This window comes from Gymnoscopelus microlampas (genome assembly GCF_963454915.1).
Source record: "Gymnoscopelus microlampas genome assembly, chromosome: 16".
NCBI lineage: Eukaryota > Metazoa > Chordata > Actinopteri > Myctophiformes > Myctophidae > Gymnoscopelus > Gymnoscopelus microlampas.
Window position 1 is genome coordinate 31744591 of NC_139953.1, and position 15526 is coordinate 31760116.

Here is a 15526-nt window from a genome sequence, read left to right on the forward strand (position 1 = left end):
AGAAAAATCTAATGGGAAGAGCAAGCCTCTGATAGTTATCAGTGATGTTCATCATTTCATGACAGCAATTCAGACAAGGTCCAAGTTACGCCTGTTCAAAGTTTTTTCTATATTGCTGTCCATTGCCTCCATTGTGCAACTCAGACATCATTTGTAAATCCCTTTATCTCTGTAGGTATCATTTCATCCTATCTCATCATCTGCCAGACAAGGCAGTATTCTTCTTGTAAAATGATAATTCATTTGACAGCGCTGTGCACATCTTCAGTCCATCAATCTTGCAAAAGACACCACTGTATAGCGATTACATACTAGCAATATGATAACAATGTACTCACATGCAATCATTTCTCATTCAGCGCATCAATTTTGAATCTGACTGGAAGGTGATCACACTTTTTGTTGGTGGCAACGACATCTGTGACCACTGCTACAATTCAGTGAGTGGCAATTCTGTTTAATATTAGATTAATATAGTTGTCATTGATTATTATTTTCAAAATATTGAAACAATAGCAGAGTTTGCTGATTTGCTGGGGGGGGGGGGGGGGTCTCTCCACTCTCTCCAAAAATATGTTAACCACATTAACCCATGGGATCCCTAATTTGTGCAAATTTTCCGAAATTTGGCAAAATGTTTCTATAGGACTTAATTGGTCAAATCAAACCCTGACACTACGTTGCTCAACCTTCTTCTTTATGTGCCCACAGAACTCTTATTCTCCCCAAAGTAGTGTGCGACACATCCGTGATGCCTTGGATATTTTTCATAATGAAGTAAGAAGAACAAATGCTACAGTACAGTATGGATTATCAGAAATGCTGCAATTCCGTTTTCCAGATGTTCTAAATGTGTAAATGTGGCAGGTTCCCAGGACCTTGGTCAACCTTGTGGAGGTTCTTCATATAATCCCGCTCAGAGAAATGCACAATGGCCCAACTGTGAATTGTCCCACCTGGCTGGTCAAGTAAGTCTCAATACCTAATCAAAAGATACTTTCAAATGCATTGGCTCTCGCTTTAAGATTATGTTATGCTTTGGTGAAAAAGTGTTGGCTGACCACTTAAACCCTATTATTTACTTCATTGACTGGAGTCCCCCGGGGGTTTGTACTTGGCTATGTCAAGTTCAGGAAACAACAATTTGTTGGTCTTCCTCTCTTCTGTCTTGTTCTTTGTTATTTTGTATTTTTTTTCAATAAGAGACAATCATAAAAGGCTGTATATAACTCCTGATAACTCCTGACAGGATTCTCTGTCCCTGCGTTATCTCACCAAAGTCTGGCTCTAAAGCTCTTGAGAAGGTGGTGGAGCTGAACAGAGATTATCAGGTAGGAGACACTGGAAGGAAGGCCATAATGTGGTCATCTTCATCGTCAGTCATCATCCTCTTTTTTCCATCTCCATGCGACAGTTTCAGCTCTTGCCTCATTCTTTCAGCGTGGAGTGAATGAGCTTGTGGAGTCTGGCCGCTATGACACCAAGACAGACTTCACTGTGGTCGTCCAGCCTTTCCTCAGAGATATCGAGGTTCCCAAGCTGCCGGTGAGATGCATTGATTTCAATTCAATTCAATTCAATTCAATTCAATTGACCAGTTAAATTGACCAGTTAAATTCAATTCAGTTCAATTGACCAGTTCAATTCAATTCCATGCAGTTCAATTGACCAGTTCAATTCAATTCAGTTCAGTTCAAGAAGCTTTATCAAAACATTGTTACACATTTTCAATGCATCACAACATAAGCACAACAGCTCAAATTGGACTAAACAAACAAGCCAGCACATTAACCACTTGTCTTAAGCAACAATAGACGATCTACAAGCTCATAACTTGTCACAGTGGGACACATGAGCTTGTAGATCTGCTATGAATTTTTTTGAAATTCCCAAAATAGGGTTAATGCAAAGTGTTCACACACACACACACACACACACACACACACACACACACACACACACACACACACACACACACACACACACACACACACACACACACACACACACACACACACACACACACACACACACACACACACACACACACACACACTAACTTGTTTTCTCCCCCACACTGATGTCAATACTCGAAATGCTCAAAATGAAGTCAGTAGATAGGAAGGCTCACACTCACATTCTGCTAACACAGGACGGCCGTCCCGACCGCAGCTACTTCTCACCTGACTGCTTCCATCTCAGCCAGAAGTCCCAGACGCTGATGGCTCGCTCCCTCTGGAACAACATGGTGGGAATCTGCAACACACCAAGCAACCGCTTTGCTCACAAACGACTATCTAATGGATGTTTTTCTACTACTTAGTCACAAGCTCTTGTTACTTAATTTTCATTGCTTAAATATTTATAAAACTTAACCACTTATCCACAAGGGTTTTGACCGTCAGTGACCATTATGTTGTAATTTATGTTAGCATTAGGGCAGTAGTACATCAGTATGACTAAACAAACTAACGATGCAAATGGTTTTAAATGAATTGACAATGCCAGGCCGTCCCAAAGAAGCACTATGAAATGCTATAATGTGAGTTGATGCATACTGAAAGTTACGCTCTTGTTTCCCCATAGTTGGAGCCTCTTGGTCAAAAGGTTTCCTTCCAAAACTTTACGAAAATCGAGTTGAAATGTCCATCCAAGGTATGCACTAATTATTGCTGTTATATTAATGCGCCCTTCTCAGCTTTACTGCTATTTAAATGATGGGGTGGTTTGTACTTCTTTTAGAATAAACATTGGCAAATGTACTTTTCGTTCGCTTGTTTGTTTGGTTTTCTTAGTTAGCCACCTCTATGGTCATCAAATCACATGATGTGATGTTTATAAGACTCTTCTCTCTGATTCTAGTCAGCCCCGTACTTGCGGACCTATCACAACAGCAATTACACCTATGCTGACCCCTCCCCCCCACCTGGACCTATCCCGGTAAGCATACGACTGCATCATACTTAATTAATTTGAGCTCCGTTATGCGATGGTGTGTCACGTGCCAAAAATTGCAGATCTACAATCTGGCTACTTTGTGTATTTTCATTAATCGGGCTAAAAAAGAAAGCAGAAGAAGAGAAGATACACTGAACCATGTAATTGATGGCTTTAATGAAACTGGACAGTGGTTATAAACAAAACTATTGATTGCTATGTCAGGACAATATCACTCAATCACACGTCGGCAGTTTCTGAGACTTTCTTTTGTTGTACCAGAACTGGGGAAGTGACTTCTCCTGTGCGGACATCGCTCCATCTGCCACTGTGCCTACCTCAGGTGACACAGATAATAAGAATATGTTGTAAAAAAGACATGATCAGTGGAGGTGATGGTGAGTTCATGTACTCATTGTGTTCCTCCTTCCTTAGTTCACAAGCTACGACCAGCAGACATCAAGGTGGTGGCAGCGCTGGGAGACTCCTCCACAGTAAGTGAATCTAATTACCGCCCCTCCTAGCCGCCCCTCCTATAGCTGCTCCTTGGGTTTGCTCCCACAGTGTCAGTTTGCTCGCTACCAGTTCCTGTAGCCTGAGGCAGTGCCAACTTTTCTTGTCTGTGACCCGTGGGAGGCCCCCGTTGAGGTCCACGTTTCTGATGTGGACCGCCCATGTTACATCAAGTGCCATTCCTAGCATTCTTAGCCGTTTTATGTCCTAATATGTGTGCTAGTAGATCGGCCCTCTCTGCAACATGCGGCAGTCCTCTTCTGTATATCTGTACTTGGAACGAGGCTTTCTTGTTCTTTGTTTGCAGGTTGGTACAGGTGCCAAAGCGACAAATCTGCTCCAAGTCAATACAAAGTATAAGGGAGTATCGTTCAGGTACAATTGGCCAATAGAGTCTACATCATAGATCATGAAATGCATACACAAATTATGCACCTTTTCATGGTTGGGTGTTCACACTATATGACACTAATATTTGGTTGCCTTTATTTCTGCAGCATTGGAGGTGATAAGACTTTGGAAAATGTTACGACACTGCCAAGTGAGTTTGTACCACGTCTGTTGCTTATATAGCTTCGTATTTGACAGGTTCCACTATTCTAGTTTAGTTTAGTATATTGTGGTAAATAATGTAGTAGCATAAAGTTTAGATTTCATAAGTAATACCAAACCAAAGCCATAGCTTATTTCCCCTACCCTTTTACAAAATAAGAAAAGAAAAGAAAAAACTAAACAAAATAAAATGTTTGTTGTACTGTACAAGTGTATATATATATATGCTATAACAAATAAGTTATTCATACAGAAGGCACATTCCTTTTATGCTTTTTTACCATTATCGATCATCTTGTTTTTAAGTATTTTTTAATGAGACATTTTGACACCTTGGCAGTGTGCAGAGATGCAAGATCTTTTCAGCATTATCATGTGATTGTTAGTTTTAGATGTCAGGTTTACAATGAGCACAAAGAATTAAAACAAAATGTTAATTTTCCACTTTCATATGAAGTCCCTTTCTGCCAAGTTCTTTTTAATTCCTTATTTATACAAGTGTGCTCTTTTTAGGAGCACTATATGCCAAATGTTGATACATGCGCAAACGTAGTGTCGCTGAGTCTACATCATGTTGATTACTGTACATCTACCTGGATTTGATGACTACTTTCCAGTAACAGCCACAACATTTTACCATTCGCCTTTGAACAGTTCCTTTGCAGCAGAGGTTGCTCAACCACTTGACCCTGCATCCCTATTCTGACCTGGGCATATGTTATAGTAGGCAAACATTCTGCCATTCGTTGAAAATAGCCGATCTACAGTACAAGCTCACAACGCATCACAATGAGTCTCATTGTGAGCTTGTAGATCGCCAATTTCCAGCGAATAGATTTGGTGTTAAGGGGAAAATGGATGGGACCAACTAGACCCCTGGGAGATCCAAGTCAACAAAGTAAATAGAGTTTAAGGTCTTGACACCTTGACAGTATAGGGACAGTATTAAACAATCACTTTCCACAGGTAGAGATTTTACTGTCACAAAGATGTTTCTCACTCCTGTCCTAATGCTGATGTGCCATCTGTCTCCCAGACATCCTGAGGAAGTTCAACCCGTCTCTCCTGGGCTTCTCCAAGGGTCAGGGATCAAGTATATTGCAGAAGGACTTCAACATGGCTGTGCCTGGAGCTAAGACCTCGTATGTGGAGATCCTTCTTTCTCTATACTATATCTCATCATTGGTTGTCTACTTCTTCAGCCATACAACTCTGCTAATTTTTAGGGCCGCAGCCACACTTTCTTAGCGATTATTCTATCAACCACTTTTTCGATTAATCTAATAATCTCAAAGTTCAATTATTTTATTTTATTAACTGATTAACAGAGGAAATTATTGTACTCCACTAGAATTATATGAAAACTTTAGTTACTAGTTACTTTGTAGATTTTGATTATCTCACCACTCAAACAGAGAGCGTCTCCTTCCCAAACCCCAATGGTTCTATTCAGCCCCCCGCCCACAGGAGTGGCCCAATTCACTCACAACTTGCTACAAAAATCGCTCATGAAAAACTATATAACCTCCTACATTCCATTTTCCACCTTCACATCTGTCTCCTTCTCTAATAATCATAAAGTGCTATATATTTCATCTCGCACTTTACTTCCGGATGGTTCGTTTTGCACCTTCTTTGCCACATCCGTCACGGGACAGAAACAAGCCCTGCCGTGCTCTATGGAAAACAGCCCAAAAGCGCGCCCAAATGAGCCCAAAATCGCTTACACACAAAGCAGACCTGGCACCCCATTTCAACGTCACAGCAACATGCAGCCAATCAGCGTCGACGGCAACGCAGCCTACGCCAATCATGTGTGAGAGATCTACAAGCTATGGGGCAGAGACGCCGTGTGCCATGCACCGTATCTTAGCAACAACGAAAGCGCTCACTCTCATTGGTCGTGTCACGCTAAGAGCAGTTCCCAGACAATGGCATCTCAGAGAGCTTGCTGTTGTGTTTATCTATGGCTGTAGCCATCAGAGTCAGTCGCAGCGACGACGGACAGGACGCTGTGATAGTTGGCATGTAGCTAACGCTAACGTGGCTGTCATGCCTGCAGCGGCTGTGCAATCACTTTGTCAACAATGCACGTTCGTGCGGTAACTGTTATTATTGCTGCTCCGTTAGTCCATTGTAGATGGTGTATGTTGTGTGTGTCTTCTGGTGTAGCTCCACAGAAACTCCAGTAACTAACGTAATGGCAGGACCGCCCCGTGCAACGCACGTTTAGGCTGCATTATGGTCATGTAGTAATTTCAGATAATTTCGGTCCGATTAGGGCAGTGGCTACCCCCCCCCCCCCCAAAAAAAAAAATCATATTTGAACTGGGGACCCCCCCAATTTTGTTTGACTCCGTTCCACAAGTCAATATTGTGAAAATAGCCGATCTACAAGCTCACAACGCCTCACGTTGAGAGGCGTTGTAAGCTTGTAGATCGGCTATTTTCAACATGTTTGCCTCTTTCTTAATTTATTTGACAATGTGGCCAATGTTTTATAGTATAGTTTGTTGACTACTTTTGCTGCAGTAATGCTCTTTTCCTTCACTTTAGCTTTTTTATTGTCTCCGCCAGGCCGAAAGGGATGGCGCGAGAGTATGTTTTACCCCCTGTCCGTCCGACGGTCTGTGGATAGCTAATCTCCCGCATCGTTGGCTTGATCGCAGCGCAACTGTGCACACACTCCCTGGATGCCAATTCAGAACCTCTGCCCCATTTCTTTCACATGGCCCTGTTATAGTGCCACCAGGAGGCCGCTTTTTGCAAAACACATTTTCTCACAGTACTGCTACATATTTTGTCCTAACATCACGCACATCGATACACAGTATCTCTATAGTCATTAAAAAAAACACGCTCTTTCAGATTTTTCATTTTCCATCCTGCTTGACTAAAAATGGCTTCCACAGTTTCCAGGACTGCTCCGTTTTGACCAAAATGCCTCAAATTATGAACACAGCATGCACTTTCCGTGCAACTTTGCACCCACATTCCCACTATGCCGAGCAAGAAATTCCACTTGAGATTTTTCTAATCAGCCTCATGGTGGCGCTATAACAGTCCGATTTGTGTTTTTACCTATACCTGCACCAATCTGTGTAAAACTTTGTATGTGCACTCTCTAGAGGTCAAGGAAAAACCTTTCCCCTACATTTCTCACATCTACCTTTTATAGCTCCACCAGGAGGCCGCCTTATGTACAACATATTTCTTTACATTACTCCTTCCGATTATATCTACATTTCACGCAAATCGGTACACATGATCTCTATAGTCATGTGATCAAGACGGATCTGTTTAATCTTTCATATTCCATCCCGATTGGCTAAGATTCACATCTAAAGTTTGCACAAAATGCCGCAAATCATGAATGCAGCGTCCGATTGTGGTCAACTTTGCACGCACATTCACACTATGTTGAGGAACAAGTGCTACCATTTTAACATTGGCCTGTGGGGGGTCCCCACCGACTCTACCTGGCCCTTAGGTGGCCCCACCTAGGCAATTCTATGTGGGGCCGAGGTGGGTCTTAACTGCTATGCCCATGCGGGCTATAAGTCGCTTCTACCTGGCCCTTAGGTGGGCCCCAACTAGCCACGTTTATGTGGGACCAAGGCGGGTCCTAACTGGGTTTGCCCATGCAGGCTTTAACTGGCTTCTACCTGGGCCCTAGGTGGACCCTAACCAACCAGAGTGCAGTGCCCATCGCTCCAAATGTTGTGACGTCAGGGCTCTCAATACTGCACATTGGTGGAGGAGGAGGGCCCGCAGGGCGCCGCACACATCGCTGAACCAATGGTAGCCCACGGACGTTTCCTCTGGAGATTTCAAATCTGCCCCTCTATGCCACATATCATCCGCGCTACAGGGTCTTCACTGACCGAGCCACGGCCCCACTGGCCCTCATGACGCTATGCCACTTATATGCGCTGCCAAGTGGCCGCGGGCGCTACGTGGGCGTGGCGGCGGGCTAGACGCGAGGCCCTGCGTAGCAGGGCCGAGCTTCTAGTTATTACAAAACACACTAACCACTTCAGCCCTATATATATTTTGGCCAATTGAAAATAGCAGATCTACAAGCTCACAATGTGTCACGATGCGACACATTGTGAGCTTGTAGATTGGCTATTTTCAAAACATTTACAACAGTTTCAAAATACATTTTGAACTTGTGAAATGAACAATCTGCACAATGAGTACTTTTACTTTTGGTACTTTAAGTATATTTTGATGCCAATACTTTTGTACTCTTACTCAAGTACATTTTGAATACGGGACTTCTACTTGTATATCTACATTGCAGCATTGATACTTTTACTTAAGTAAAACATGTGAGTATACTTGTTCCATCACTGCCTTGACGTAATGGCCGCTGGTATTCTTTCACCAGTGACATCCCAGCACAAGTCCAAGCTCTCATCAAGGCCATGAAAGGACATAAGGTGAGATTGTGAACGATGAGTGAGTCATCTCATACATGAATATCCTATGAATTTTGCCACTCAACATCTGCCCTCTTGCCCAATGTGCACGCCACACAGAAAGTGGATTTTGAAAAGGACTGGAAGCTTGTGACAGTGTTTGTGGGAGGAAATGATCTGTGCAGTTATTGCCTTGATCAGGTGAGTGTTTTGTGGAGGTGGCCATACAGCAAACTGTACATTCCTGTCTGATATACTATAGTTCTTCTGACTATGTTGTACTTACACAGAACAACCTGTCACCGAAGAACTTTAGCCAGAATCTGAAGGTCAGTCTGGACATGCTGTACAAAGAGGTGAGTGCTGTTTAATTACTTAAACCCTATACGTATTTGACTTGAGTTCCCTAAGACCTGCTCCTTTTTTCCTCTATACACCAATTCTCTTTGGCAAAAATGACTGATCTACAAGCTCACAATAGGTTGCGTTGCGACACCATTGTGAGCTTATAGATCTGCAATTTTAACTGAAGGTTCGCCCCAGAATAGGGTGCTAGGTTTCATCGTATGACGTATGACTCCATATTCGGGCAAGGTTTCAGCTCGATTTGACCACTTCCTCTTTAGATGGCCCGGCTCTGAAAGAGCTTGCTAATTAAGGTACACAGTCACAGATGTAATTTAAATGTATCGATGATGTCATCATATGTGTATGTATGTCATTAATTTTGACGTCAATACCATCAATACCCCCAATCCAACCCTTAGTGCCAAGCAGGGAGGCATTGGCTCCCGTTTGTATACAGTAGTCTTTGATATGACTCAGCCAGGGACCAATCTCAGGGTGGATTCTCTGATAGTATCAAAGGGCCACTCGAGCTGGTTACCATGGTTACCCAACATTTCCAATCAGAGTTGTTGGAGGCCATTTCGGGGCAACAAATCCAAAACTCAATATTTGGGCAAAACTGATGTCATATTTGGTGATGTGAGAATTGACACAGCTCAACATAAAAGCTGCTAACACAGAGTGTGAGGGCATTTGTGAAATAGAGTGACAGAGACGGACTCAGACAGAGCGAGAGAGAGCCAAGGACGAGAGAGACCGGACCAACCCTTACAGCCATAGAGAGAGCGTGTGAACACAGAATAGAAACACAAACCGTTAGAACTGTAGTTGTCTGTATCGTAAATTCACTGGTTGAGTTCTCACCGGGCGCCCTTGCGACTGGCCAGTTCCCAGTTCAACCGTTTGAAGTCGTTTCTACACTTTTATTCTTAGTGTAGAAATGGCCTCTGCCAGCAGTCTGCTGTCTGAAGAGCACTTCCTGTGTTCTATCTGTCTGGATGTGTTGACTGATCCAGTCACCACTCCATGTGGACACAACTACTGCAAAACCTGTATCACACATTACTGGGATACTAATGTGTGTCAGTGTCCACTATGTAACAGAATATTCTCTAAGAGACCAGAAGTAACTGTCAATACATTTATTTCTGAGATGGTTCGTCAGTTCAGGAGTCATACGTCGAAAAAAGAATACGAAGGAAAGACAGAGCCTGAAGTTCAGCAGATGATCAAGGAGAGACAACTGAAGATTCAGGAGGTCAAACACTCAGTAGAGATCAGCAAGAAAGATGCAGACAGAGAGATAGCAGACAGTGTGCAGCTCTTCACCGCTTTGATGAGCTGCATCGAGAGAAGCCAGGCTGAGCTCATCGGTGTCATTGAAAAGAAGCAGAAAACAACAGAGAAACAGGCTGAAGGCTTTATTAAAGAGTTGGAACAGGAAATCACTGAGTTAAAGAAGAGAAGCTCTCTGCTGAAGCAGCTCACACAAATTGAAGACCTCCTCCACCTCCTCCAGAACTTCCCATCCATCAACACTGGGTGGAGACCCACCAAGGACTGGACAAAGGTCAATGTCCATCAGTCTTCATATGTGGGGACTGGGAGGACAGTTTTGGCTCAGCTGGAGAAGACACTCATTAAAGAGATGAAGACGCTACGTGATGCTGAGCTGAGGAGGATCCAGCAGTATGCAGTGGCTGTAACTCTGGACCCAGACACAGCGCATCCCTGTCTCATCCTGTCTGAGGATGGAAAACAAGTGAGTCATGGAAACATAAAAAGGAATCTCCCAGACAACAAAGAGAGATTCTATCCATGTATCGCTGTCTTAGGAACACAAATGTTCTCTTCAGGAAGCTTTTACTATGAGGTGCAGGTAAAAGCGAAGACTGACTGGACTATAGGAGTGGCAAGAGAGTCCATCATCAGGAAAGGAATAATCAGACTGAGACCCAACCGTGGTTACTGGTCTATATGGTTGAGGAATGGAAATGAGTACCATGTTCCAGCTCCCGATGGTCTTCATCCTGTCCTCCTCTCTGTAAGAGAGAAGCCTCAGACAGTGGGAGTGTTTGTGGATTATGAGGAGGGTCTGGTCTCCTTTTATGATGTGGAGGCCAGAGTTCATCTCTACTCTTTCACTGGCTGCACCTTCACAGAGACACTCTGTCCATACTTCTGTCCCAGTCCTAATGATAATGGTAATAACTCTGCTCCTCTCATCATCTGTGCTGTCAATCACAGAGACTAACCATGAAATCAATTGATCAACAGAGATCTCCATTGAAGGCTTTGGTTAAAGCATGTGTTCCCAGGCTGTGTGTAAAATTTGCATAAAACTGTTTAAATATAAATTTAAATATACGTGTCTGTGTGTGTCTGGGGCTAATCTCCCAAATCACTGGACCTATCACGGCAAAAGTCTTGTGCACACTGCCTGATGTCATCAACATGCCGTCTCATGCTGGAGTGTATTCATGGCACACTTCCAAAGTAGAATAGAATAGAATACTTTTGGCAGTTTAAAAAATCACAACAATGTCACCATTTAAAAAACGCCAACGTGGATTATACACAAAAAAAACGAAGCTTGTTTCCAGATTTTGTCCACTTTGTACAAACAACCATAAAACTAAATGCACTACATGGTGGATGATCTGGTGTAATACACTTAATTGCAGAGGAGGACATAAATAAAACCCTGAGCAGGCATATTCAAAATGTAGGATTCACCACATTCAAGTGGTTTTATTTGTCACTCATACAGGTGCAAGCAGAGACATGTTGGTGTGGCATGCTCTGTAGACTGTGTTAACAATAACAATGTAAGAACAAGATAATAATACTGGAAACTAATCAAATTAAATCTCTGTTATAATGTAGCTGTAAGCTGATGTGCCTAAACACTGAAAGGAGGAATGCAGAGTGCAGCAAAATATTTAAAGCTGCTATCCATAACTTATTATGTTGAATAAAATGTTATTTTGCCCATTCTGTATGGTCGAGTGTGTTAATTCAATATAACTAATACAACTGTGGTGGTTGTTGTTGGTCTACCTGCTCTTCTATTGAGAAATGTATGTAATTTGGAGAGGTATTGCATAAAGCGCAATATATCCTCTGCCTAAACAAGCAATGTTGGTGCAGGTTTGCATCCTGGGTGGGATTAAAATAAATGAATACATTTATAAATGTTAAATATTTCACAAGTGCATTTCAACACTGCAGTAGTGTTGACATTAAGTCCATGCATGCAGACCAGTGCAGTATGTTCACTGTTCCAACCATATACCTTTCTCTGTGTATGTAGGTACCAAGGGTTTTGGTCAACTTGGTCGAGCTTCTGCAGATGGATGCAGTGAGAACCATTAAGAAAAACACCTTGGGCTGTGGCTTAATTCCAAGGTTTGTTCAATATCCTCACATTGTCTGTGTGTCTGTCTGTCTGTCTGTCTGTCTTAAATGTGTCATTTTGGTGCCAGAGCATGACTTAGCTATTGATACTGTTCATGAACCCTCATTTCAGTGGTGACTTAGAGTTGATTCTGATGAGGCTAGTTCGCTACCATTAAACCACTTGAGCCCTACACTTTGCTGTATGATGAGTAGTGAAAATAGACAAGCTTGTGAGCTATAGTTGCTATTTTTGAAACTTTTGGGGGAGAAATGTCAAATGTTCACGTAGAATGACATGCTCAAAACATAGACGCCAGGTTGAAAGTGGTGTGTTAGAGAGGAATCAAATGAGACATCAAATGTCTCTGCATTACAGGACCACCTGTGGCTGTGTCATTAATCCAGAGGACACCTCTCCAGAGTTTGAAGTGATCAAACAGATCAATCTAGAATACCAGGTAGGCACACAGTGGTGGAAAAAGTACTAAATCTTTTTACTTAAGTAAAAGTGTTAATATTGCAATGTAGAAATACAAAAGTCTGGAATTCAAAATTGACTTGAGTAAAAGTACAAAAGTATTGGTATCAAAATGTATTTTAAGTAACAAGAGTAGAAAGTACTCATTGTGCAGACAGTACTTGAGTACATGTACTTAGTTACTTTACACCATTGACTAGCACAGCACTTCAAATCTACTGTAGCGTTGACAGGTATTACCAATAAGTGCTACAAATAGCGGGATGTATTCGTACTTAATCAGACTTTTTCCTGTTTGTACTGTATATAGGCTGAAACTCAATATCTCGTCTCTGGAGATGGCTATGACGGGCGAGAAGACTTCACTGTTGTCCTTCAACCATACTTACGCAATTCCTTCGTCCCTTACACTGAGGTGAGTTCAGAGACAGAACTGTACTCACACTTGAAGCAACACACGTGTATGAAAACAGGTACATAACATTTTTTGCAGTGATAGAAGTACTCACATTTGATACTTCAGTAAAAGTATCAATAAAAGTACAAATTTCCAAATGTATAAAGGTCCTTTGAAAATATCAGATTTACAAGTTCACAACGCATCGCTTTGGAAATACTCCAGTAAAGTAAAAAATCCCTCAAAACTTAACTTACGTACAATACCTGAGTACATGTACTTACTTTACATCACTGATCTTGATGTGATCTCGTGTTACCAGGAAGGAGAGGCTGACGACAGTTTCTTCTCCGTGGACTGTTTCCATCCCAGTGAGAGAGCACACGCAGAGATGGCCATTGCCCTGTGGAATAACATGGTAATGGCAGGGACATGTCATGTCTCAACATGCATTGAATGCTATTTGTGGAGGTGGAGGTTTTTGTAGCCTCTGTTTTCTGTATAATTGTACATATTTATTTTTCATTTTAACAGTTGGAGCCAGTAGGCAGGAAGCAGGCATTCAACAACTTCACTTATGATCGCTCCAAGATTCATTGTCCGTCTGAGGTATGCTGATTCCATAGAATAATTATAGATGTACTGGCCAGCACCGAGATCCCAAGTGTCAATTTATGTATCCTCAAGAATTAAATTGCCACTGACAATTATGCCGTGTGGTGCAAAGATTCCTGGTACAAACATGTTTGGAGTTTTAATCGCGTATTGGCTCAGTCACGTCACGTCACGTACTTGCAATACTATGGATATGAATCCTAATCAGAGATCTCAGTCGATGATACATCTGGGGAAATCTAAATTCAATGTATGGGTTTCTACAGCAGAGAAAACCAGTGGTAACAAACCTCAGCCAATCCTGATACTATCCCAATATGAAGGACTGCCCTAAAGTCTTTTCATTGGTTCTGCGATGCTGTTATTTTGTAACTGTTATCACCCAGTTTTAGCACATTAATTGGATTTAGATGTCACCTGTTCCTTCGCCCCTCCCGTATGTATGCGAGAGCTGGCGAGAACTTCTGGGAACTCAGATTAGATGTCACCAGACGTATCAGCAGGCAGAGATATCTGATGGTCTGGCTACTCAAGACTAAGGCCCCGTGTCCACCAAAGTGCCTTGCCGCGCTTAGCATAGCATAGCCGTTTCCAGCATAGCATAGCCTACATATGCTGTGCAATTCAAAACATACACTGCGCTCAGGAAAAAAAACAACATGGTGCACACAGCCATTATGACAATATTACTGAGTGATCCCAGCATTCAACATTCACTGTAACAGAGGTGTTGTAATTGTGACATCTAGTGGCTGAATGTTGTCTATTTCACCTTTAACGCTCCTTCCTCTGTCTCTTTTAGGCTCAGCCCTTCATCTTCACTAAGACGAACAGCATGCCAAGTCCACCTGTGACCCCTACCACTGCTGCACCACCTACAGACACCACCACCTCCATTACTAGCCCCCCTCCAGACCCAGTGCCAACCAGCCCTGTTCCCCAGTGTCCTCCTTCCCCTTTAGTATGGGTGCCAGTGGTTCTGTCCGTCAGTAGCTTACTGGTTGGAATTGCTGCTGCCTGGCTATTTTTCTCATACAGACAGAGGAAATATGAAGAGAAAGCATTAGAAATGAAAGCAAGTGCTTTTTAATGGAGTCTATGGAAAAATGCTCACATCCACGCATGCATGCATGCAGACACACTCCTGACATAATGACAACATAGGTATTGTTTAAAGCAAGCATTGTGTACAGTCAATCTTATGATGTAAACTATTTTAGTGTTTTTTGTAAATACTGCACAGATAATTTCTGAAAGGTTATATGGTAATTATTATATATTGTGAATCTGTTTTGTATAGTATCTAATTTCTCAGTCTTATTTATTGGTAAAGTAATAACATAATTGCTATATGCCAGCTACATTTGAGGTATGTTTACTACTGACATATGGGTAATAAATAATTACAGATCAACTGCTTAAATAATGTCTTTTGAGAAGATTCTAAATGATGCAATGTAAGACTTTCTATAAAATTAGCAAACTAATCTTTTAGTGGCTCTAGAGTTTAACCCATGTCAAAATGACTCAAAATGACAAGGATCTTACACCCAGCCAGACCACCTTGCCAGAGGCCACAGAGGACCACTGAATACATTGAGAGTATTCAGTGTGGTCAGAGTAAAACAACATGATATGAATAACTGTTAAGACCAACAGAACAATTAAAACCACAACCAGTTTTAATTGGCCTCATCTGAATTATGGTCTCAATAATAATAAATAATAAATATATTTTAAGCTATATTAAATAATAATATTATTTTCCATGAAACATTGAATCAAATGTCCCGTTGCAATGCTAATGTATTGAGAAGCACTGACAATCCCAAAAACTTCAGCACTGCAGTCCATCCATGTACC

The 15526-nt window shown here is 42.0% G+C and overlaps 1 protein-coding gene across 1 annotated transcript in view; it reads left to right on the plus strand.

Annotated features, from left to right (window-relative positions):
- LOC311062947 (phospholipase B1, membrane-associated-like) overlaps positions 1–14753 on the plus strand; it is a gene marked incomplete at both ends in the record, with an annotated part of 28728 nt that extends 13975 nt beyond the window's left edge. Inside the window, 21 exons of the mRNA XM_084082167.1 lie at positions 360–440; positions 868–968; positions 1250–1331; positions 1441–1545; positions 2153–2248; positions 2587–2655; positions 2863–2940; positions 3220–3280; positions 3373–3431; positions 3758–3825; positions 3948–3991; positions 5039–5144; positions 8396–8447; positions 8547–8627; positions 8717–8782; positions 12088–12182; positions 12550–12631; positions 12962–13066; positions 13371–13466; positions 13583–13657; positions 14466–14753. Of these exons, the coding sequence (XP_083938293.1) occupies positions 360–440; positions 868–968; positions 1250–1331; positions 1441–1545; positions 2153–2248; positions 2587–2655; positions 2863–2940; positions 3220–3280; positions 3373–3431; positions 3758–3825; positions 3948–3991; positions 5039–5144; positions 8396–8447; positions 8547–8627; positions 8717–8782; positions 12088–12182; positions 12550–12631; positions 12962–13066; positions 13371–13466; positions 13583–13657; positions 14466–14753 (1890 nt within the window). The remainder of the gene's footprint in view (positions 1–359; positions 441–867; positions 969–1249; positions 1332–1440; positions 1546–2152; positions 2249–2586; positions 2656–2862; positions 2941–3219; positions 3281–3372; positions 3432–3757; positions 3826–3947; positions 3992–5038; positions 5145–8395; positions 8448–8546; positions 8628–8716; positions 8783–12087; positions 12183–12549; positions 12632–12961; positions 13067–13370; positions 13467–13582; positions 13658–14465) is intronic.
- Between the last annotated feature and the right edge of the window lie 773 nt (positions 14754–15526).